This window comes from Zootoca vivipara, chromosome 11 (assembly GCF_965207765.1).
Source record: "Zootoca vivipara chromosome 11, rZooViv2.hap1.1, whole genome shotgun sequence".
NCBI lineage: Eukaryota > Metazoa > Chordata > Lepidosauria > Squamata > Lacertidae > Zootoca > Zootoca vivipara.
This window is the reverse complement of record NC_142594.1, coordinates 20,701,407-20,726,340: the sequence shown is the minus strand read 5'-3', so window position 1 is coordinate 20,726,340 and position 24,934 is coordinate 20,701,407. Positions and strand designations below refer to the sequence as shown.

The following is a 24,934-nucleotide window of genomic DNA, read 5'->3' as shown; positions in this document are numbered from 1 at the left end:
AATGTCAGCTCCGTGCGCAGCAGATGTGAAAAAGGCAAATTTCATGTTGGGGGTCATTAGAAAAGGGACTAAAACTGCCAATATCACAACTCTGTTAATTTCTAACTATGGTATATAAGAATACTGTGTAGTTTTGGTTGCCACACCTTAAAATGGTTATTGGAAAAGGTTTCGACATTTTGGGTTTTTCAGTTTAGAACGAGGGCAAGTCAAGAGAGCCGCCATGGCGGAAGGGTATGATGTGGAAAAAGCTGACAAGGATAAGTTCTTCTCCCTTTTGCATAATACTAAAACTCAAGGTCATCCAATGAAGCTGAATGTTGGAAGATTCAGGACAGGGGGAAAAGGAAGTACTTCTTCACACATTGCATGGCATAGTGAAACCATGGTACTTGCTATAATAATATGCATACCCTCAAAGATTAAAATAGGGATGTCCTATTAATAATAATAATAATAATAATAATAATAATACCCTGCCAACTGACTGGGTTGCTCCAGCCACTCTGGGCTGCTGCCAACATATATAAATAAAACATTGAACTTCCCTATACTGGACTGTCTTCAGATGTTTTCTAAAGGTTGTATAGTTACTTATCTCCTTGACTTGGGGGGTTGCATAGCATAGCATGTAGTAATAGCATGTAGTAATAGTCACTACTTGAATAGCTTTAGAAGGGGATTAGATTCAGACTAGCAACGGTTACTTGCCGGTTACTTGCCACGATGGCCATACACTACCTGGAGGATTAGAGGCAGTATGCCTCTCAACACTGATTTGTTGTTAGGGAACAGCAACAGGAGAGGGCTATTGCCTTTGAGCCTTACTTGTGTTCTTCCCAGAGGTATCTTGTAGGCCACTTTAGGCAACAGGATGCTGAACTAGATGGGCCTTTGGTTAGATCCTGCAGAGCTCTTAGATTATCACATGCATAGAGAGCATCAAGAGCAACTGGGAAAATATAAGTTTCTTTATTTTGAAAATCTGCAAACTGCACCTTCATCCAAAACATGGATTACAAGGCAGTGCCCGTTAAAAAAAGAGAAACTCAAAACAAAAATAAAACAATTTTTAAAAATCAAAGCATAATAAAATCCAAGAAGGAAACAAACAAAAACCCAACCAGCTAAGGTAACACAGCAAATTTAAATAACACTCAGTGTTAATATACAGGTGAAACTCAGAAAATTAGAATATCGTTGAAAAGTGCATTTATTTCAGTAATGCAACTTTTTTTTTTACTTTTTTTTTTTACAAATGCTTTCTTCTGGAAATTCCACAGTAATAAAACAAATAGTTACAATAATACAAAAATAATCAAAAATAAACATAGCTATTACATTTCATTAATTACATTCCATTTATAATTGACCCGCCTAATGACAAATAATTACAATTACAACAAATAAAGGCTTGGCATATCTTGCTTTGCATGTCATGTATCTGTCTCATATACTGGTTTCACCTTTTAAGTTGCGTTACTGAAATAAATGCACTTTTCGACGATATTCTAATTTTCCGAGTTTCACCTGTACAAGACGTAATTACGCATTGTGTGCTTAACCCACTGGAAGAGATTTTAGAGGTGCATGAGGAGAGGACGGCAGGGGGAGGAGAGGAAGATGCCCCCAGTTAGGAAGGGGATGCACTGGAGTTCTGGCAATTCAGACTTTTCAGAGATGTTTTGCATGTGAGAGTTTTCTCATGCTTTGTGTAGAATGCTGGTTTTAAATTTTTTATTTTCCAAGTACTGGATAGCATATTTATATATAATTTAAAAAGTGTTTCCCCATATCTCTTTATGACTATGTACAAATTTATTAACTGCAACGGTCTAAATAAATTCCAAAGTGTGCTACTGCTCCACAACTTTTCTCTTCTACACAGCTATTAAAAGTACACAATTCCTGATCTCTTTGCATCTTGTATTTGCCCAACAGCTAGACTATTGACTTGCATTTCTCAGACAGAGCTCAAATAAGACAGGTAGCTCTTTCTTACTACAAGTTATTTTCCATGTGGTTATGTACTGCATTTGTGTTTGCCTCAGCAATCAGGATGTGGTTTCTGTATTAGTTATCTTTCAGTTTCACCTTGTTATCCCCCATATTTAAGCCCATGTGTGTATAGTCCTGCCACCTTCCCAGAACTTACCTTGACAGGGTAAGCTGAGGCATAAAGAAGCTCATGTCAAAATAAACCAATGGGTCTCTAATGCACTGCAAGCAACTCTTTGTTGCTAGACTAAGTCATGACAGCGCTTCTGAAATTTGTAGTAATACTTAAGCCTAACACCCCATCTGCTGGCCAGTGATTATGTTGCAGTAGAAGTACAGTATTCTAGCCCATGCTCCAAGTCAAGGAAATATGCATCTATTCTGTAACTTCTTATATTTCAATGTGCTATCATGCCAATCAGCAAGAATTCATTCTGTTTGTGAGGACCTAGGCTACATATATCTAAACCTATAAATCTACCAGAAAAGCAGTTACATTTTATCGTTGTTTGGCGATACCACACTCTGCTAATAAGCACATATTAAAATATTTGCACTCTGCCTTTTCACACACACACACACACCCAGACACACACACACACACATATACTCCAGCACAGCTAGCAATTGTTAAAAGCAATGTACAGGCAAAAATATTAGATTACACAAAACAAGGCTGGCAAACCTTGGGTCCAGGGGCCAAAATGTGGCCCTCCATAACTTTATATCAGTACTCTCCCTGAGTCACATCCCTCACTGGCCTTGCTTAGCGAGTGTTTGTGCCAGCTATAATATGCCCTTGAATCCTAACAATGGCAGGATGGAAGGTAGAGAAAGGCGTGTGCAGAACCCTGCCTACTTTACAGTGGTTGTGCTTTTTTTGCATTTGTGGCCCCACCCACCACTGGCAATGTGGCTCCCGAAAGGTTGCCCAGAATGAAATCCAACTCCTGAAATTTCACGAGCACACAGACACTGCCAACTTATAGAACACATTACAAGCAATGAAAGCGGCAGCAATCAACGGAGCCATGAAATGACGTAACCGCATTCTGTTACAGTGTCTGTTCTGGACACCCCAAAAGCACTTTAAAACAGAATCTCCTTGGCTGGATTCCTAAAAAAGAGAGGTGGGCCAAAGTGAACCTTCCTGGGAAGCTCCTCAGTTTTGTTGCTGCAGCACAGAAGGCCGTGCTGCCCCCGTAAAACACTAGTAGTTCATATGAGAAAAAGCAGGCAGTAACGTATCCTAGACCTAAAGTGTAATACAGTAGTCTAATCTGGATGTCATTAAGACGCAAATTACATCAACTCCCGTAGGTTTCACTTCTCAAGGAAGTGATGCCACGGGCAAAGAACTGGTAAAAAAACCCCACTTCTGGCCATTATTTTTGCTTGCGAACTTTCAGGTGCAGCCCTGGATCTGAAAGCACCCCAAGATGCAATCCTGAGTCTTGAGTTGGAGTGCAATTCTGTCTGGCACTGGATGTAAACCTCCCCTCAGATCAGATGTATTCCTAATCAACAGCATTTGTTTTGTTGGATCTATATGCCCTGCAATCCAGCAATCCTTGTGGCCACACTTTAACTGCTATCTGAAGTAGTAGCCACATTACAATTTAGTACATTAGAAGTAATCCATCCTATAATGGGACTGCTTGGCAACTGCTTTCTGCACAGGAAGCATCCTTAAACTGTTACACATTATATTAGACAGATTTATGGATGGTGTTCAATTCTGGGACATAGCAAGTTTGTTTTTAAACTTTCTAAACTTTTGGGAGGCAGCCTTTAAAAATGCCATAATGGGGGATGCATAACAGCTTCACTGAAATCAAAGCAGTGTATAAAAGTTTAAATTTTATCAAGGTGATCACATTCCATAACCGCAAGAGTTGCTGTGGGAACCAAATCTATGGTAGGATACTCTTGCTCTTCTAAAATATTTCCAGCTCATGATTACAGGATTCTTCAAATATATGTTCTCTTGCAAGTGTAAGTTATCTGAACCTAAAGTCCTGTATAAAATGTAAAGCTTTAAGTACACAAGCAAGTTGTTTCTGGCACACAAGGGTTTATGTATAGCTGCTTCTGATATATCAGCTCAGGACTGTGATGGGGCAGCTGGCAAGTGAAATGTGTACAGTATTGTTAGATGAGTTGACACCGGAAAGTACAGACTATAGTTGTTTATTTGTCTGTATATTATTCTTGCCCTAACTACAAGGTTGGAGCCCATGTAGATCATTTTATCTTGACAGACTTTGACTGCTGCAGCCCAGCCCCCTAGTATATTAGATGTTACATGTGGGTCTATGCATGGAGGCAAGTTCAGAGGTGTGCTTTTTTGAGATTATAAATTCTTTCCCACCCAAGTGGAACAAATTATGCCTATTGTTGCACTCTGTGCCTTGTTTGACTGACATCAAATGTACAAGCAGAGAACAGGACCAAAACATGTGGGGCAAAGTGGGGATAACACTATCCTAATGATTTCCTAATTGCTTTCTGGAGCAATGACTTCAGTTAGAGGCATGGGCATAGCCAAGGGAGGGTCAGGGGGCCAGCCGCCCCCCATCAGTTAAAAAAAAAAGCTGAGGTTCTGCCCCCCTAACAAAAGGCCTGCCCCCTCAACAAAAATCCTGGCTACACCCATGGTTAGAGGAGAAATGTATGAATTCTAAAGAATTTTTAATCATTCTCATGTTTCACCCACACAGTAACTGTGTTAAGACAAAGTAAAAGTACTGCTAACATGCTGTAGTTATCCCCTGGTTTTTAAGATTCACTGAAATTGATAGCCAATCACCGAATAAATCCACTTCAAAGAGTTTATTTTGTGGAATTCTTCTGATACAAAACTAAAGTTTACATAATTAAACAGTTTTACAAATTCTTTGATTTAAAGTTGGTGACCAGTTTTAAAAAGCACAAGATCACACTGTATTGTACTCATTCTTTCCACAATTTTAAGATATGGCTATTAGCCAAGATGGCTCAGTATATAAAAAAAAAGTGCAACTCACCAAGTATAATTAATACCTTTTAAGTTACATTCTTGAGTACAGTTTTAATTATCAGTTCTCAAACTGATAAAACTAAGCAGCACACACAGTGAATGAAGTCCCCATTGATTGAATTTTTAAGGCAACACTGTACTTATGTACTTCTGGCACTAATTGAGTTGCAACTGGATGTCTTCACCTGATTCAAGTACAGTTCTAAAAATACCTCTGGCAAAAAAAACTTCGTTTTTTTAAGTGTGAGCTGGAAGTAAATAAAAAGTACTGAAGGTACAAGTTAAAATGTTAGAAGCAACTGCCAACATGCAGAAACATACATATTTTAAAGCTTAGGAATAAACACAACTTAACTCTCTTTTTTAAACTGAACTCATTAAGTTTTCTGGTTAGAAATTTAGAACAGTGAAACATCTAGACAAGGTAAAACAAACACTTCTAGAAATAGATAACACACAACATTCTAACATGTCTAGAAATAGATAACATAGAATTCAAACGAACTCCAACTTGAAATAACTTTTGCCAATAAGGCTACATAATTGTCATGTGCGTTTTTATATATGTATGTATGTAATCTCTCTCTTTTAAACGCAATAGATGAAGCACTTCAGGTCAGTGTCATTAAATCAAACAGATTTGAGTACAGCTCTGCTTCTTCTAAAATGATGTGCCCTTTTCTCCTACAAAAGTGGCAAGGGGGAGGGAGAAAAAGAAGAGAGAAATTAGAGCACAATTATACTTTTCATAAAGTTAAAAAATTTAGCTTTAGAGAACAATTCCTTTTTCAGGCATCTTTTCATGTAAAGTATATAAAGAATGCCACTGCGAAAAGAGAAGAAATTGCACTGCTTTGACACATGCATCTTCTCATGAAGACAGCAAGTCTCCTCTTTATAACAGTATTTAAAATGTGGATGTGAATGAAGTAACTTGCACCATCTCTAGTGTGGCTTCCTTGTGGTGTGTGAAGCTGCTCTGAGATAACCATCGTCTTGTCCAAGGCTGTGCTATAAATCATCATTATCTACTGGTATTGAAATAACATCCTGATAAGTTATAGGTAGGTACCCATGCTGGTCTGACGTAGTTGCAACAAAATATATATAAAAATGTAGGCATTGCGCGCGCCTACACTGCGAGCCTTTCTCCGTAACTGCTGAACCGTAATGTAACAAATTTGGCGACAACATTCCATGCCCATCTAGGGATCTAGCATAAAAAAATATCAAAAAACCCACACTTTTCACACCTAAAATAATGATTAAACACAAAAAAGTGGCGCCCAAATTAGATGTCATCACCAGAAGCTCTGAAGACTCCAGCAGCATCCAACAGAACAGGGATGAGGCACAACAAAGGGGGGGACACGTAGCCATTGGGGGGAGGGAGAACCCTGAGTCAGCCAAAGTAGTAGTGGTGGGTGGGTTGGGACAGGGAAAACTGAGTAGGCCGCAACATTGCCCAGTAGGCCACAGGCAAAAACAAACAGAATATGGGCCTTTCACAGGGTGAGGGAATCACAGGGATGAGGCACAACAAAGGGGGACCCCATAGCCATGGGGGGGGGGAGGTAGGACCCTGAGTCAGTCAAAGCAGTGGGGGGTGGGGACATTTTCAGGGACACGCGTGGGTGGGGGAGTCTTATTTTTGAAACTTTACAGTAGGGGAGTCGGGGTTGGGACAGGGCAGGTGAGGGGACTCTGAAGGGAGAGACTGAAGGTCCATTAACAGAAAAAGGTCCACTTAACACAAAAACCCACAGCAATGCATGGCTGGGCCAGCTAGTAAATAAATAAAAATCCTTCCAGTAGCACCTTAGAGACCAACTAAGTTTGTCATTGGTATGAGCTTTGTGTGCATGCACACTTCTGGTATCTGAGCACACGAAAGCTCAAACCAATGACAAACTTACGTTGGTCTCTAAGGTGCTACTGGAAGGATTTATTTATTTTCGATCCTGATAAGTGTTTCAATAAGGCAATATACCTGTTAATGAAAGGTGGAGACTTAACAGCTTTCCAGATAGTTCAGCTGAACTGATACTATACAGATAATTTGCAGGTATGGTGTAGAGCTCAACTAATTCTGCAGAGCCTGCTAACAATCCAGGAGGAATATCCCATGCTAGACAATCAAAAGATCCAGTGGCAGAGTAAACAAAGAATGTAAACAAAGAACTGGAAAGCACTTCTTTCTTCCCTCACACCCCCACCAGTGTAAAAAACAGGGGGAAGAATTTATATTTTCTGGTGGTGTTTATGTTGTTGATTTCCCCTAAATAGCTTTCCTCCATATCAAAAAGGAAGCTTTATTTATTTAAAGGAGACTATCTTTTTGCTTGCTTCCTTGCTTGCTGAATAGAGAATTTGGTGGGATGAGGGCTTGGGGGGGGGGCTTTTTGCATGGGGAATGGAGGGGGGAGAAGATTTAGCTGGCTGCCTTATGCTGAAATGGGAGTTTGGGTACTATGTGAGAATGATGCATAGGGTGTTTTTCAGTAAGCAGTGCAAGCTTACTGAAAATTCTATTCACAAGCAAGCCCTACTTAATTCAATGAGGCTTACTCCCAGAAAGTAGAAGTTTAGTTGAACTCTGGGGGCTTATGCATGCACAGAATCCATTTTAAGGCCCTCCACACTGTCCCTCGGCTGCTGCAAGGAAGCCCGGCACACCCTTCTCCCTGCGGAGTACAGTCGGGACCATCTGCTGCTGGGTGAAGTGTGGCACACCTTCTGCCACTGCAGAGAGGTACAGCGGGACCTTCTACCACTATGGTGAGGCATGGCAAGGCCCTCTGCTGCTGCAGGGAAGTGCGGAGCACACTCTGCAGCTGCAGTGAGTTATGGCAGGACCCTCTGTTGCCATGGGGAAGCGTGGTGTACCCTCCACCACCACAGGGAGGTACAGTGGGACCCGCTGCCACCGCAAGGAAGCCCAGCAAGGCCCTCTGCTGCTGCGGTGAAGTGAAGTGCACCCTCCACAACCGCAGGCAGGTACGGTGGAACCCTCTGCCACTGTGGGGAGCCCCAGCAAGGCCTTCTGCCGCCGTAGATATATATTGTGATATATCGAGATATTTACCTGGTGATATATTATGATGTTGCAAACCATTTATCGCCCAGCCCTACCATCGCCTAAACAGTTGTATTTAGTAAGACCATTTCAATGCCAAATTAAAATGTGGCAATAAGGCTTATGAAGGCAGGTGTTTATTTGTAGTTGTCACTACAGTCAGAACACACAATTATCCTGTTTTCTTTAGGTCCCAAACAGGAGCAGCAGTAAACTTTAAAGGTTGGCTTCAACTTACTTTTACTCAGAATAGCTCTATCAAAATTAATTACCATGACCAATTTAGGTACATTAATTTAAATGGGTCTACTCTGACTAAGTTAGTTGACCCAATGCTTCAACAAACTAATAAAATTCAAGTGATTAAGAGTTGCTGCCCTAATGATTTAATCTCCTCTAGTAGTCTGCAATTATATTCATACCTTAAGATAGTCCTCCTGAGTTACAATATTGTTCCTCAATCTGTTGTCTGGATTACATAGACATGACACGACTGTCTGTATGCTTCGGTCCACAGATTTCTAAAGTAATTAAATTTTATTAGTTTATTTTCAATACAGTATGTACAAAAAGTTGTATGTACCAAGACCTTTGCTGCAAAGCTTGGTATCTCCAAAATCAGATCTTTATTTTTTTCGTAACCTTTATAGTAGCCACTTTGAAAGACACCACAGCACTAACACAAGATGCAAGTTTTATTAAAACCATTCCTTCTCTTAAAAAAAATACCCTTCAGTGAGGATTTCCTAGTGTTAAATAAATTATGTCCCAAATAGCAGTCTTGAAAATAGTCTTGTTAGATTAGGTAGATCCTACCAACAATAACATTATCAAAATCAACATCTGCTTGATTGCTGCATTCTGGAACTAGCAACTAGGTAAAGACAGAGAGAAGAGAACAAGAAATAACTTACAACCCCAATGTATCATTTGCTTAGGGGTACGGGGTTTGGACAGAATGAACAGAGTTTTTACTAGGTTTAAAAGTTACATAAATATAATGATTGATCTGGAATTCTATGGAAAAAGTTCCAATAAAACTCCAAATGCAGAGGTAACAAAATACAGTGGTACCTCAACTTCCGAATGCCTCAACTTACAAAGGTTTTGACTTACGAAGTCGGCAAACCCGGAAGTATTTTCCCTGCGCGCGTGTTCTGCGCCTGCGCAGAAGTGGTGTGCACGGTTTGCGCATGCGCAAAGTGCAAAATCTCGCTTTGCGCATGCGCAAAATGGACGCTTCAACATCCAAAGGTTTCGACTTACGAAGAGCGCCACGGAACGGATCGCCTTCGTAGTCAAGGTACCACTGTAGTAGCAAACTGCTGACCTGTGAATATTTACACGGTGGCGCTGTGGTTTAAACCACAGGGCTTGCCGATCAGAAGGTCGGCTGTTCGAATCCCCGCAATGGGGTGAGCTCCCATTGCTTGGTCCCTGCTGCTGCCAACCTAGCAGTTCGAAAGCACATCAAAGTGCAAGTAGATAAATAGGTACCGCTCTGACGGGAAGGTAAATGGAGTTTCTGTGCGCTGCTCTGGTTTGCCAGAAGCAGCTTAGTCATGCCAATAAAGCGAGATGAGCACCGCATACACCATCCAGGGGGCAGATGTGAAGGACACATTCCCCACCTCTATGGGACTCATCCTCCACTTAAAAGGTTGTTCAAACATGCAAACATAGAACTTCAAAATGGCAAATATATATATATATATATATATATATAGAGAGAGAGAGAGAGAGAGAGAGAGAGAGAGAGAGAGAGAGAGAGAGAGAGAGAGAGAGAGAGAGAGAAACCATGCTGGGGTCAAAGGTTTCAGCAGTAAGCAATGATTCATAGAGAAACATGTACGTCTCTGGAATAGAACATTCTACTCGGCGGAATACTACTGTAGCCCCCTGCCCATTTGAGGCATTTAATCATCTTGTGTAATAAGAATCAAGTAGATTCTGGTCTGGCCAAGGACCTCCAACAGCAGAAATACAAATCCCATGCTAACGAATTTATGCCATATTGCTTTTATCATTGGCATGCTACTTTCTCCAGCAATGGGGTCATGCATAGGAGAATGCTAAAATGTAAAGGCCAAGCATAGGACAAGATGCTGAATGAAGCAAGACAGCAGCCTTTTCTCATTTAACTCATTTAACTAGAGTATTTCTATTCACCCTTGGCCACTAAATACTTCAGGAACAGAGAGAAGCAATGCACACACACCCCTTTTTCATACTCTGCATTTCCTCATCTCTCATGTTCCCCTTTGAGGATGTTGAAAGAAATCATGGGTACCTTTTGTGGACTGTTTCCACAGGACTGTGCAGTCTCGGCCATAGAACACTCTGCCTGTTCTGCGCCTACCTCCAAATCACCACCATAATTCATGGTATAAGCCTATGTAAAATACGAAGTAGAAGAGTTAATATAAATTGACACTGTCTATTCCAGGTAGAATGGGAGTATTATATGCAAGCTATTATACGAAATTTTGAGCTTTTGCTCCCACATCAGTTAAAAGCTCAAAGGGTTGGATGGGCCATCCAGTAATTATAATACAACACACTGCTACGCACAGCACTCCTACTCTACCAGCTTCAGCACCTCTTGTAACTCATCATCCCTCCCCCCCCCCATCTACAGCTATGACTCACAGAGCCACTCGGGACCTTCCACCTCTACTACTCTATGCTGCTTGTTGTAACTATTGAGGGTGGCGAGATAATTTATTAGGTGCTGGACAGTCACTTTATTATGCATTCTTAACACACCTCAAAATAAGCTCTCTCATTGTTAGAATAGGTTAATTAAACAGGAATGTGGCAGCTATCAGAAAGGTCTGTCCTTATTCTTAAAATAGCTTTAACCTTAGGCTGGCATAAGAGCAACTATAGAACCAGTAGTCACCATGCCAGTGAAGATAAACAACAAACCAATCCCACAGGTTTTGATAACATAGTATTTATTCATTTTCATTTTTAAACTCTTTTAACATGGATTGAGCTGTATCTTTGTTTACACTGAAGCGTATGACATGGAAGAATTATATAAAATTAAAATAAAAGAATAAAAACTCAGATAAATGATTCTGAATATATTAACAAAGTTACGTTGAAGTATATATACAAAAATTATTACAGATATGAAATAATGTATAGTAATGGGTATTTGCATAGTTGACAGTAAATAAAAAGTATTTTCATAGAACAATAATTACAGAGTTGGAAGGGATCACAAGGGTCACCTAGTCCAACACCTGCAATGCAGGAATTTCGGTTACAGCATCCATGACAGATGGCCATTCCAACCTCTACTTAAAAACCTCCAAGGAATCTTCTTTCTTGTAACTTGAATCCATTGGTTCGGGTCCTAGCCCCCAGAGCAGGAGAAAACAAGTTTGCTCCAACTTCCATGTGACATCCCTATATATTTGAAGATGGCAATCTTATCTCCTCAGAGCCTCCTCGTTTCCAAGCCAATCATACCCAACTCCCTCAACCATTCCTCATAAGGCTTGGTTTCCATACACTTGATTATCTTGGTCGCCTCCTTCTGCACGTTCCATCCATCTTGTCACTATCCTTCCTAAATTGTGGTGCCCTGAACTGGACACAGTACTTCAAGTGTGGTCTGACCAAGGCATAATAGAGCAGGAGTATTTCGCATATACAGGAATTTATAGGAAGAGGGGAATGAGGGAGTGGAGGAGGAAAATAATAATCAAATATACACTTCATGCACGCCTGACTGTGCTGTCCAGTCCATAGATTTTTGTGGCTTTCTTGAAATGTCTAGTGTAAAGGATGGGATATAAAATTTAACTCTTAATTTTAACATGTGGCAGATGCACAACTTCAGCACTTTGCCGAAAAACAGACTGGGAACCTTTTTCAGCACTCGCGTCCACTGTAGAAAAATCCTTCCATTTTTAATGAGACACTATTGTGGCAGTACTTCAGTATCTGAATTTTTTTTGGTCAATTTAGTTGTTAGCAATGAAGCTTAAATACATGAAGTGTGACCCTCTTACCGGAGGCACAATATAGTTTCTGGGTTCTCCAGGTGGCCATTGTGGTGGAACCTTAAAAAATAAATAAGAGGTTTTAATATGCAGCAGCCTTTAGCAGTAGACAGTTCATTTATTTCAATTTTTTTTACCTCAAAGTGTTTTTTTAAAAAAAAATGTCCTAAGATTCACAATAATGCTATGTGTGAGCAGATATCTGAATGTATTTTCACCAAGTTTATGAAGAATCAGGATTTGCAACAAGCTGGATACTATAAACAGAATACATGATCTCTTCAAAGGGGCAAGAGGAGGAGAGAGAAGAAGCAAACCATGTCAGTGACAGAATTGGACAAGGATAGGGCACCAAGGGTTGTATCCAACTAAGTAATCCCATTGGCGCAAGGGCATTTGCCTTTGTAGCAGACTTTCCTCACTGTACAGGACATGCCTCACTGTAGCCAGCATTTTATTCTTTTAAATGTGAATACTGCCCTTTTATTTTAAGTATTGTCAGGATTATTTACAACAGACTTAAAAAAAGGTCCTATGCTTAAAACATCTCAGTGACCACAAAGGTAAAAAGGTAAAGGTAAAGGGCCCCCTGACCATCAGGTCCAGTCGTGTCCGACTCTGGGGTTGCGGCGCTCATCTCGCTCTATAGGCCAAGGGAGCCGGCGTTTGTCCGCAGGTAGCTTCCGGGTCATGTGGCCAGCATGACAAAGCCGCTTCTGGCGAACTAGAGCAGCGCACGGAAACGCCGTTTACCATCCTGCTGGAGCGGTACCCATTTATCTACTTGCAATTTGACATGCTTTCGAACTGCTAGGTTGGCAGGAGCTGGGACCAAGCAATGGGAGCTCACCCTGTTGCAGGGATTCGAACCGCTGACCTTCTGATCAGCAAGCCCTAGACTCTGTGGTTTAACCCACAGTGCCACCTGGGTCCCTTACTTAAAAAAAGGTCCTATGCTTAAAACATCTCAGTGACCACAAAGGTAAATTCAATGAAATATCTATTCAGATAGACTACCACCACAGCACTCAAGACTACTTTCATTTTGGTAATTGTTCTTATAACAATTTAATAACAAATCTAAAACCATTTATAGCCATTTATTCACAAATCTAAATCAATTTGAACAATCTGCCAGACATATTTAAACTAAGTATTCATCTAAAATTAAAGAGACCAGGCTGAAATGTATTTCTATTGAAATGTATTTGAACACAAACCTGATAGTTGTAAGCAGGCTGAAACCCTACAGGTACCTGTTGCTGAATTAATAAAGCTGGCGACCCGTAAGGATACGCCTGAAAGTTAAACAAAAAACAAAAAACCTATTGTTAGGCAAAAGTATATTCTTACAATGCAAATATCATGGGCAAAGTACCAGGTTAGCTAGTAAATGTATGGTCTGGTGTATACCCAACAGCAGACAATGACTTGTTAACCATGGCACAGCCTCTTCACCTTCATGCATGGAGACAGGAGACAGTATACTTCTTAATACCAGCTGTTGGGAATCGTGAGTAACTTGAGTGCCATTGTCTTTGGCCAGATCCAGCAGAGCTCTTCTTAAGTTATTTAAAACTTCCTATTTCTTGCTACATCCAAACTTGGCAAATATTTTCCTCAAATCACAAGTTCTTTTTTTATAACAAAAACAAGAAGCCAGGAAGCTTTAAATCTCCTCCCCTCACATGTAAAGGGGAGGATAACATGAGCCTGAAGTTACTGCTGGTTCATTTATGTTTAAACCAAATATGTCTCCACAGGTCTAAGATAAGTTTAGTTAAACCAGATTTGAAGTGGAAAGGACCTGCAAACATAACTGTATCTGAAGCTCTAATAGCAAGACACCACATAAAAAGGCTGCTGTCTTGAGTGAACTGACTAGTTAAGAGGGACATATGAGTTACGACAAATTCAAAGCTGCATTTAGTTTAGTAGAAAGCTTTGTTTCAAAAGGTAAAAAGGCTGCTGCTAGCACTTCAGCTATTTACTGTACCAAGAGTCCCACCCCATATGAAATAATTCATGAGAATCCCACCTTCCCCGATAGACATCTCAGAAGATTTACATGCTTCTGGAAAGATGTAAATATGGAAGATTAGCAGTTTGGGGTTTAGATTAACAGTTTATGTCATATGGGAGGCACAAACTACATAAATGTTCTGTGTCACGAGAATGAAGCCTTTACCCCACGTGCATTTTATGTTTGCCAGTTCTCATGTAATTTTTCAGAAGTATTTTAATCAGGGCTTTTTTCAGCCGCAACTAACTGGAACTGAGTTCTGGCACCTCTTTTTCTAGAAAAAAAACCCCCAATTTAAACATAGCTAAATGTAACCCATTCCAAGCCACTGCAACAGACAAGGAAGCAAGGAGTAATGGTTACAACATGCAACCCGGATTCTTGTAGTACTGCTGAAGTCACATTTGTCCACCATTTATGCAGAAAACATTAAATATTTAAATTCAATTTTTTTTAGTAATCCACAATATAAAATAGCTGTGGAGTGTTGTTCATTTGTATTAAGGCCCTTCTTTAGAAAATGTTACCTGAACATATTGTGTGACAGGACTCATCACAGCTGGAGGCTGCAAATATGCTTCCTGGTTGCTCCAAACGCTGTGGAACTGAGGTGTGGGTGAATTAATAAGCACTGGTCTCGGTGGCACATGATAAGCACCTTGGAAGACAAGGGAAGCATTGAGAACTTTCATATACAGTAAGCCCACAACTTACGTGGGGGTTACATTCTGGGCATAGCACCTAAAGCCAAAATCACATATAGTCAAAACACAATGGGTGCAATGGTGGGTCTGACTGTCAAAGTTTTTTTTTCTTCTTGGGTGCCCACCCCCTTTTCATTTGTGGGTATTTTTTAATTGCCAAGCGTGTAAGGCTGAATGCACACAAGCTAAATGTGCCTAGTTGCAAGTGTATTTTAAAATACAAGTTTAGGCTCCTTTATCCTGAAGAAATTGTATAGCTGGTACTGTAATATTTTTCTAGTTCCATAGAAGTCACAGACAGTACTAGCAGATATGCCACTGAACTACATCATGCACAAGAGTTACTCTTGTGAATGCACATGCACTATGTAGTAAATCTCATTGTCTTCAATGAGGCTTACTCCCTAGTGTGTTTAGGATTGCATCCACAAGAGGCAGTCAAACACACACCCTATGTGAACTGGGTGGGGCACTAGGATAGCATGTCTCTCTCCACTGGACTTATTAAAAGAAAGGAACTGCCAGCTGAGGAGAGTTTTGCCGTGTTGGCAGTCCCTGCTTTCCCCAAACAGGAAGCTATCACCGAAGGTTCTCCTGTTGGTGGAAAGCTTTGAAACTGTGTTTTAGGACAGGTCGCCAGTGGAGATCTTCTGAATTCAAAACTCCATGGATGCTTGGGCCTTTCAGCTATGTCAACCTGAAGAGCAATTAAGTCAGAAAACACCCATGAACACCACATTCTACCATGGCTAGCACAAGCAAGCAGAGCTTGGGACATCTCTGCAGGTCTTCCCTGCTGTCCCCTGGGAAGAATTACAAATGTGCTGTAAAAATATTTGGTTTTATCAGCAAAACAACACACTATGGTACAAATCTGTTTAAGTTATTTATGTTTAAATTCCATAATTATTTCTGTGATTTATACTTATAAATTATAGTAACAATATTAAGTTTGGTACTATTAAGTTTCACCTGATATAGTTGAACGCGTTTAAAAAGATACTCACATAGGTTTGGGTGTTTTCTTATTGCAGGTCCTAGTTTGAGTTTCTTCCCATGAAAGTTGATTTGTGACTGAAAAAAAGTGTTATGTGAGAGTTTGATCCCTACATTTTTTAATTGGGTTAAACATTGCAGACTATAGAATATACAAACGTGACAAGCATCCGCAACTGCTTTCATGGTATGTCATTCTAATTAGTACTTTCTCTATTATAATCTATTTATTCTAGAAGTGTTAACTGACAAATTGGAAGCAGCAAATATATTCTGTAAAATAAGCAAAAAGGCGGAACAGTACTGTACACATAAAAAAAGATTTTTAGTAGTAGTGTACTGATACACTAAACACATATTTCCAAAGAAGAGTTTCTTTTTAAACTTATTCGGGCAAAGAACTTTGATGTACCTTGATCTGGTGAAGCAGCTACAGAAGCTTACTCATTTCTTCAAAGAATAAAGTCAGTTATTCAGGAGTGATGTACACTTATCAATAAATCATTATTTTTCAATAGCAGTTTAAAACCTGCAAGTATTGTTTGATAATGCAACCATATCTAGAGGCTAAGAACCTACTGGTATGTGTAAACAAATTATAATCAGAAGTATTGCAGACTGATCACAACGCAAGAAGATACAGAGTTATCTGCTAGATGAACATTTGGAATGAGAAGCAGCAGTCTTTGGGTAGAAAGGAGACTCTTGAAATAAAGACAATTTGCATCCCACCTGAAACCAAGATCAGCCACTCTAATCCAATGTTCTCTTTACAAGTTGAACCCCTTACTGATCCCATGCCAAACCAGAACTAAACCCTTGGATATTGAAGATAATTCTCACATACAAGACATCCCAAATGGCAACTTACTTCTACTATTTTCTGTACATCGACATTGTCCAAAAATGACACAAATCCATATCTGCAAAGGTAAGTCAAAATTAGTTACAGTAGTGTAACCTTTCAGCATTAGTAACACCACTTAAACTGAAACTCAGACTAGAAGAAAAACATCAAGGCAAGTACAATCCCAACGAGATGAAGAATGGATGATTGCAGTTATGTTCCTGAATGTTGGGGGTGGAGAGACACTACTTATTTCTCAACTTGATTTTCACTTCCTTGTAATTCTCAAAGTCAAGGACAAGTTGATTTATTGATAGCCACATTGCTTCTTAATAAATTCCATTTATTTTGAAGATTTATCCCACCCTTTGGCTACAAGATCCCACAAAGTGGCTTACAATATTGATTAAACACATATGTATTATTTTATCTGTTGCATTTACATCCCACTCTTCATCAAATTGTCTGAGAGAGGAAAAATAAAATACTATAACAGATATAAAATACACAGCAGCATCAAATGTAAAACAAGAACAGTATTCTACAGTAGGCGATTACTTTAAACTCCTACCTAATCTCTTCCAAAGGCCTGCAAACATATTTAGCAGGACAAAATCAAAACACTATTACAATAAAATACAAAGACACGAGTTAAAAATCAGAGACACTAAAACCATTTGTAGTGTTCATGGCTGGAATTTACCAATTCACAGCTCACATAGATCTACGATGTACTGATATCTCTAATAGCAACTGATACTTCCTGTGCTTATCTTACCCCATTCACATTTACCCTAGCAGCTAATAGGCTAATTTGGTATGACTGACACCTTACTAATTGTCACATTTTTATCAAGGAAATCTACTCACCCCTTGGACACACCAGTTCTGTCTGTGATTATTTTCACTTCTTTAACAGTGCCATATCGTGCAAAGAAGCTCCGAATTTCTGTCTCATCCATCTAGAAGTACATTACACCATATGAACAAAGGAACAGTGAAAATCATTGCAGTATCATGAATCTAACAAGTATGGCTTCAAAATTGTTTTAAAAGTGTTTGCAGCAAAATAATTAACCCTCAGCAGTTTATGATCCTGCAGCAACAATAAATTATTGTTGCTTAACAAAGTGCTAGAAGCTGAATGGAGCCAATACGCCTATTCTATGTGCTAGCAATATGCTGATTGACAGTGTTCCAAACTCCCATTGTTCTAGGCGCATTTTGCGACAGGAAATTTCATTAGCGTGAGCAGTATATGAGCGCTGGGTGCCGTACTGCGCCAAGGATTTCAGATTAAAACGGCAGAGTGGAAGGAAAGGAGGACCTTTTTCTGCCTCTCCACCTCCAGCTACTCTCTGAAGACTGGAGAAGAGACCCTCTGAAGAATATTAGGGGGGTGCGCAGGGGAAGAACTAGACCATGTGAAAAATGAACATAATATTTCAGCTGCAGTTCATTCATTTTCAGCTTTGTATTCTTATTTAAAAAAGCACGCCAAGCATTCTGGTGTTGTGCCCATAACCTAGGTTCAAGTTGCCATTTTGCTACTAGATTTCATCTCTCAGTTTCTAACGCTGCTGATTGAGGATATCTTAAAACTTAAACAAGACTTAAAATAGCTAGCTTTAGTCAGTAGCATAAGAACAGAAGGTAATGGGGGAAAGGCTTGTATGATGAGTGAGAGAACTGGAATTATCCTTAGTACTGTATGATTGGCTTGAGCAGGGGGAGGTTGAGAAGTACTGAGTCTCAATGTAAGAAGGCAGCATACTGCCTAAAAGTTCTCAATGGGTTTCTGAGGCTTACTGCATATATTTTCTTCAATGCATCCAGAGCACAATATATTTCTCCAAGAGAAAATAAGGTTGTAAAAATCATTTCTAAAGGCTGTGCAGTTTTTTGAACACCAAATTAGAGCTATTTTGACTAAAGTAGTAATGCTACTAGCTCTCCAGCTGCATTTGAAGATCTTATGATTACAATGTGTCAAACATTTGCTCATACATACCGCTGTAGTATGGACAGCCACTAATTTTTTTTATTGTGGCAAGATGATAATTCTTAAGTCTGAGTAATGTATTTAAAAGCAGCACTAGTGATAATACCTCCACATAAAGCAACCAAATAGGGAACCTTAAGTAATATCTGGGCTAGAGTAGTTTTTCAGTGCAATCCTATGCATATCTAATCAGAATTAAGTCCCCTTAAGTTCAAAAAGACTTAGGTTCCCATAAAAGCTTATTGTGCCTTTATTGTGCATATACTCATCTGCCCCAAGTCCTCAAGACAGACCAATGCAGCAATTTTAACAAATCTTAATAAGCTCAAAATAAAAAGAATACATACCCGAATGTCAATTCCACCCACAAAAATGGTATTTGGCATGATTTTCCCTTCAGGCAGAACATAGCCTTGGCTTGTTGCAGGCAACTGAGCATTTTCTTCTCGGGTAATGTTTTGGGAGTCTTGATTTGCAGCAGACTATGAACAAATTTTATATACGATTTTATAAGAATTTTCACACTTGATTATTACATTTTCTGCTCTATGTGGATAAAACTAACATGCAGAACAGAATACCAAGTGCATTTTTCTAGCTAACATCAGGATTCTTTTTACCTTCACTTGAAGTTTGTCTGCAACATGGCTGTTTAGAATGTTGCATTGGAAAATTTTAAGTACTGTACCGCAAAAAGAAAAATATTGGTCCTATTGGACCCCAAAGTTGTTGACCTTTTTTTAGTTGTTGGCCTAAGAAGCGAGACTTTCAAAGGCTCCCCCCCAAAACCATTAACATTTTGTTGTAGGACCCTGCTTGTTTCCTTTATCTTCATTGTTCAGATGTCAGTGTCATTGCTTTTGTAGCAAAAACACCAGCACCCACATACAAGAGGGATAGTGGTATCCTCAGATTTCCTAAATGCAAAACACCCTCTTCTTCTTTTAAAACAAAAAAGCCTAAATAAACTCCAAAAGCAGTGAGGACTAAGAATACTCAGAAGCTGCAGTGCTGAAAGATGAAGTGGAAACAGAAGATCAGATAGGAAGCTGAATGGAATAGATAGATATGATCATAGAGAAGTTTAGGGAAGTTTTTAATGTCTGATGTTTTATTGCTTTATTAATCATCATCATCATCATTATTAATTTTATTGGGAGCCGCCCAGAGGGGCTGGGGAAACCCAGCCAGATAGGTGGGGTATAAATAATTTATTTATTTATTATTATTATTATTAGGAAATTTACAGCATAAAAATACAAAATGAGAACACAAAATACACACTAATAAACTGATAATGCCCTTTTCACAAAGAAGAAGAGGAGTTTGGATTTGATATCCCGCTTTATCACTACCCTAAAAAGTCTCAAAGCGGCTAACAGTCTCCTTTCCCTTCCTCCCCCACAACATACACCCTGTGAGGTGGTTGGGGCTGAGAGACTTCAGAGAAGTGTGACTAGCCCAAGGTCACCCAGCAGCTGCATGTGGAGGAGTGGAGACACGAACCCGGTTCCCCAGATTACATGTCTACCGCTCTTAACCACTGCACCACACTGGCCATAAATCAGCCGAAGGCCTTGTTAGAATCATAGAATTGTAGAGTTGGAAAGGACCCCGAGGGTCATCTCATATAACATTTTCGCCTGGCGCCTAAATTATCATGGAAAAGGGCATGGTTAACTGAATGGAACAGTGAGCAGGAGTGTTAAGCACTGGAACCTTTCATTGCAGATCCCACCTGTGCCTCTGAACACCAGTTGCTGCGGAATAACAAGGTGCATTCCCCTTAACATCCCCCTTCTGGGCTACATAAGCTCCTGATTGGTTACTGTAAGAAACAGGATGCTGGACTAGATGAACCATTGATCTGAGTCAGAACGCTGGCAGGGGATATTTAGTACCGGTACATCTCCAGCTGGCCCCAAGGTGCAGGTTGCCATTCGAATTGCAAGCCTGTTTCTCCTCCCTCCTCACCTGTAAAACCACTCCTGCTTTCGGCATATTTGTATGGACAAGAAGAGATCTGTGTACTGTGGGGTGGGAATTCCCCTGAAATACATACAGTAAGGCAGCACATACAGTATGCCATACAGTATGGCATTCCTGTTTATGGTTGGAGGGAAAGGGGAGAAACTGAGCGTACACTGAGGGGGCTATGGGAAGGCAAGAGGGCAGCCCAAGGAATGGGCCACGGCAAAGGCAGTTTCAAACGGAGGCCGGTGGCCGGGGCGGGAGTTTCCAAACTGTGCCTGTGAGGCAAAGTTGGCTAGGAAAGAGTGAAGGGAAGCCCCTCAAGGGGGACCAGCCTCCGCACCTCCTGCCAGGCTGGGGCCACCGCCAGCACCCGAGCGCCCTGTGACAGCCTCTTCCTTTACATCCTCCCTCTTCACCTCGGCTCCCCCTTCCACTCACCTTCTCTGCCACCTGCCAATACACACCTGAGATCCGCAGGTAGGGCTCCTGGGGGAGCGGGCTTGAGCCATCTAAGCTTCCTCTCTGCAAAAACAGTGGGGAAGCGGGAGGGGGCAGGCTGTTGCACATGACATGGAGCCTCCTGCCCCCACCGTCCCCCTCTCCAGACTGCTCGGCCTTCCTTTCCCTCCCTCTGGGCAGCTCTCAAACATTCCTCCAGGAGCCTCTGCATCACCTTCCCCCGCCAAAATCCCCCTTAAGCTCCCCCCTCCCTCCAAGCAGCTCTAGGGAAACTGGGTGCACCGAAGATGCTCCTCTGGGTCAGTGATGTCAGTATGGGGGTACTGGGGAGAAGAGGGTATTTGAAGTCCTCCAAGTGCAGCTGCTCGGGGAGGGGGGCAGTCTCCCCCCCCCATGCAAAAGCAGCCCCTGGCTTGTTCCCTGGGTGGAAGGAGCCGGGCTCGCCTGCTTTTACATAATAATAATAATAATAATAATAATAATAATAATTTGTTATTTGTACCCCACCCATCTGGCTGAGTCTCACCAGCCACTCTGGGCCGCTCCCAATCTAATACTAAAACAATACAGCATTAAATATTAAAAACTTCCCTAAACAGGGGTCCCTTCAGATGTCTGCTTATTGCCTTGACATCTGTTGTTCCACAGGGCGGGTGCCACTACCGAGAAGGCCTTCTGTCTGGTTCCCTGTAACCTCCCTTCTCGCAATGAGGGAACCGCCAGAAGGCCCTCTGCGCTAGATCTGTGTCCGGGCTGAAGGATGGGGGTGGAGACGCTCCTTGGCGGCGCACCCAGGCAGAGAGCGGCAGGCCACCTCCGCGGAGCCACCCGAGCATCGGTGACCCACTTTTACCGTGGCCCTGCAGCGCTGGCCGGGCTCCTGCCCCCCACCCCGCCCCAAGTATGAGCCCCTTCAACCGCCCGAGAGGCACCAAGCCCCGCTCTGCCTCGCTTACTTCCATCCACTCTCCCCGGACTCTCTGGCGCCCTCGTTCCCCGCGCCACTATCCTCAAGGAGTCCCTGGAGTTAAGTAACTACTAGACAGGTTTCATTCAAAAAAGAAACCAACCATATAATCACGTGAACAGGTGCCCCGCACACCCCGATGATATTACTGCCAACCGATGCTCATTATTAGACACTTCACGTTACTTAGCAGCGAACCCAAATTAAGACCGTTCTTTTCAGTCGCAAAGCGGCAGGCCCTGATGCGCGTGCGCACGAACGCGTCGGTAGTGCCCGCCATTCTTGCGCGTTTAGAGCCGCTCGCTTCGCGCTCCACACACACACAAAAGACGCATGCTCGAATTCAGCGTTAACTGATCCGTCGGAGAGGACTATTCTCTTCTAGTTCCAGACACCCAACAAAAACATTCGAGGAGAGGGGGAGGGAACCCTCCTTTCTTCCACCGTTTTGCGCGAGAGGCAGCGCCTTCAAATAAAATTAAAAAACTAATAATCGCCGCGCGACAAAATGGTGCCTTTTCCCCTCACCAACCCCTCCGCCTTCCCTTCTCGCGCTCTATGGAGGCCTTTCCGAGGGCTTTTCGCGAAGCCTTTCGACGCCCGCTTCTCTTCCCGTCCCCCGCACGGCAGCCTTGACCCCTCAATGGGTGCGGAGGAGGAGCCGCCTTCGCCCAAGCCACTATTTCGAGGCCGAGTCAAGCCGGCCTCTCCACCCCTCACAAAAGCTCACCTTGGCGCGCGCGCCACCAGATTCCGAAAGGAATCCCGTTACCGCTTCGCTACATGGACGGGGGGAAGCTCCCCTACCGGCCCCGGCTCCCTTTAGCCCTCGAGGTTCCCTGAAAAGCCATTCTTTTGCCGACGAAGTTAAAAAAAGAAAAGAAAACGTGGCTGCCCCTTGAAGAACTTGGAACACGCACCTTTTAACTTAACTTACCATCTTATAGGGCAAACCTTTGAGCTCGTTGAAATGGAAAACAAAGGCTTTCTCTCCCCCCCTTTAAATAATAAATAAATAAAAACACCCCACCACAACAACTAAAAACCCACAACTCCCTTTAAAACATGTCAGCAGCTGCTCCAGAAAGCGCCCTTAGAGAGAGACCCCGCCCACGGCTCTTCGCCACACCCAAAAGGGGCCAAGGCGGGACTTGGTCCTAATAATTTCCTCACCTTTCCTCCCTCCCCCCTTCAATTTTTAACGTTTATTGGGTTTATTTTTCAACCCAAGAGAGTCTGCCATATAGCGCTGTCACGTAGGAAGACCGTTTCAAAGATAACCCTCTATAAAAAGACACAACACCTCTATTTTACTTCCCCCAGCGCTGAGGTAAAACTTTAAAAGGGATGGGTTTTTTAAAAAAATTCGTTGGGGAGTGGGCGCGTGTTGCCGACCCCCATTTTTCTTCACCGTTCAGGACCGTCTTGAGTAAAATAAATAAATTTTAGAGACCTTCAATCGACTTGCACGTCAGCAGTTGAAAAGCGCCATTGTGAAAAGCGCTTTTTTAAACCGACACCCGCGCGAGGTTAGAGGAAAGGGGATGGTTGCGCATCTGTGTTAATCTGGATTAAAAACGTGTTTTCGTGTAAAAAAATTGAAATGCTTAGATGACCTACCTTTTCTTATACATAACAACTGCCCTTTTGCATAGTCACAGACACATATCTTTGAACATTGTTGATTATGCATAGAAAAATATCAGTGAAGCTGTAAAGAAGTGATGGAAGCCTAGCCCTGCAGATCAAGCTAAACACAGCAGTCAACCTGGAGAGGTGTATGTTAAGGAAAAATAAGTGGCTGGTAAGTGGTGTACCAAGCTATTCCAATAGGCAAAATTGATTTTTTTTTTCTGTGCAAGAGACAACCCCTGGTGCCAGTTCTGAGCAGGGACTGCCAGGCTGGGGTCGGAGTTAGGAATTTACAGCACAATCCTATGCACATTAATTCAGAATATAGGCCTACTGTGTTCAATGGGGCATAGTTCCCATAAATAGGGGGGGGGGAGCATGAAATTGCAACCTTTAATAATTACACTGCCTTTCAATTTATTTCCAAACACAGTGATCTTTATTGTTCCAATTTTAATTTGTGGGATTTTTAAAGGACTGTTTCATCCAGAAGAAGCAAGTCATATTACAAGTCACATTGCACCTCCAATGATTTTATTGCACAGGTAAGAAGTTTCTTGCTCTTCACAGTCAGAGAATACTTTTCTCTATTATTCTTTTAAAGAAAGGAATGGCACCGTATGGCCTATAGAAAAGATTGCTTGCTTTTAGGATAAATGACAATATGGGGAGGTATGACTTTTCTGTGATGGTCTTCCTAAATGGAGTTATGAAAATAAAGAAAGTTGTTTCCTAAGTAACCTGGTAGAAAGAACAGTAGGTGCTTCAATGTTCTAAAGAAACATCTGGATTCAAGAGGAACAATTGCCATTCTAGGGCTGACATATGTCTGGATTTTCCCAGACATTACTGGGATTTCAAAGGCAGAGTTGACGTATGGGGAGAATTTCTGAAAGGTGGCGCATTGTCCTGGATCTTAGGCAGTCAATTGAAAAAATGCGGGGCTTTTTTTTTTTTTTGCGTTTTTGTCTTTAAAAATCTCAAAAACTTTCAGGGTGTCCTGGTTTTTACTTTTTGAAATATGGCAACCCTAAGTTAGGCTGTCAAGGAACAGTGACATATCCTTCTTTGTGATACCATTAACATGGTTTAAAAGTCAGCTAGTCAGAGAGGTGTCAAGTGAGAACAGACAGAAATGAAGAGAGTCAGTCTAGGTTTGGCTGCTGTTTTGGTGAGAAAAGGGAGGTCTCTTATGCTTCCATGGACAGCTCACCTTTCTCA

At 41.5% G+C, this 24,934-nt stretch overlaps 1 protein-coding gene across 2 annotated transcripts; it reads right to left on the bottom strand.

Moving 5' to 3' along the window:
* Positions 1 to 4,815: 4,815 nt before the first annotated feature.
* DAZL (deleted in azoospermia like) lies at positions 4,816 to 23,583 on the bottom strand. Of its 2 annotated transcripts, none has more exons than XM_088654463.1 (11): positions 23,019 to 23,583; positions 19,029 to 19,163; positions 17,550 to 17,641; positions 16,704 to 16,755; positions 15,844 to 15,910; positions 14,660 to 14,790; positions 13,330 to 13,407; positions 12,119 to 12,169; positions 10,384 to 10,485; positions 8,516 to 8,614; positions 4,816 to 5,701 (listed from the first exon to the last, which is right to left on the bottom strand). In XM_088654463.1, exons 1-11 carry the CDS (start codon positions 23,019 to 23,021, stop codon positions 5,648 to 5,650), a joined length of 864 nt encoding a protein of 287 aa, XP_088510589.1. In that variant the 5' UTR covers positions 23,022 to 23,583; the 3' UTR covers positions 4,816 to 5,647. The 2 variants fall into 2 exon arrangements, with proteins under 2 accessions (XP_088510589.1, XP_088510588.1); XM_088654462.1 differs by lacking the exon at positions 23,019 to 23,583 and adding an exon at positions 22,185 to 22,754.
* Positions 23,584 to 24,934: the final 1,351 nt, after the last annotated feature.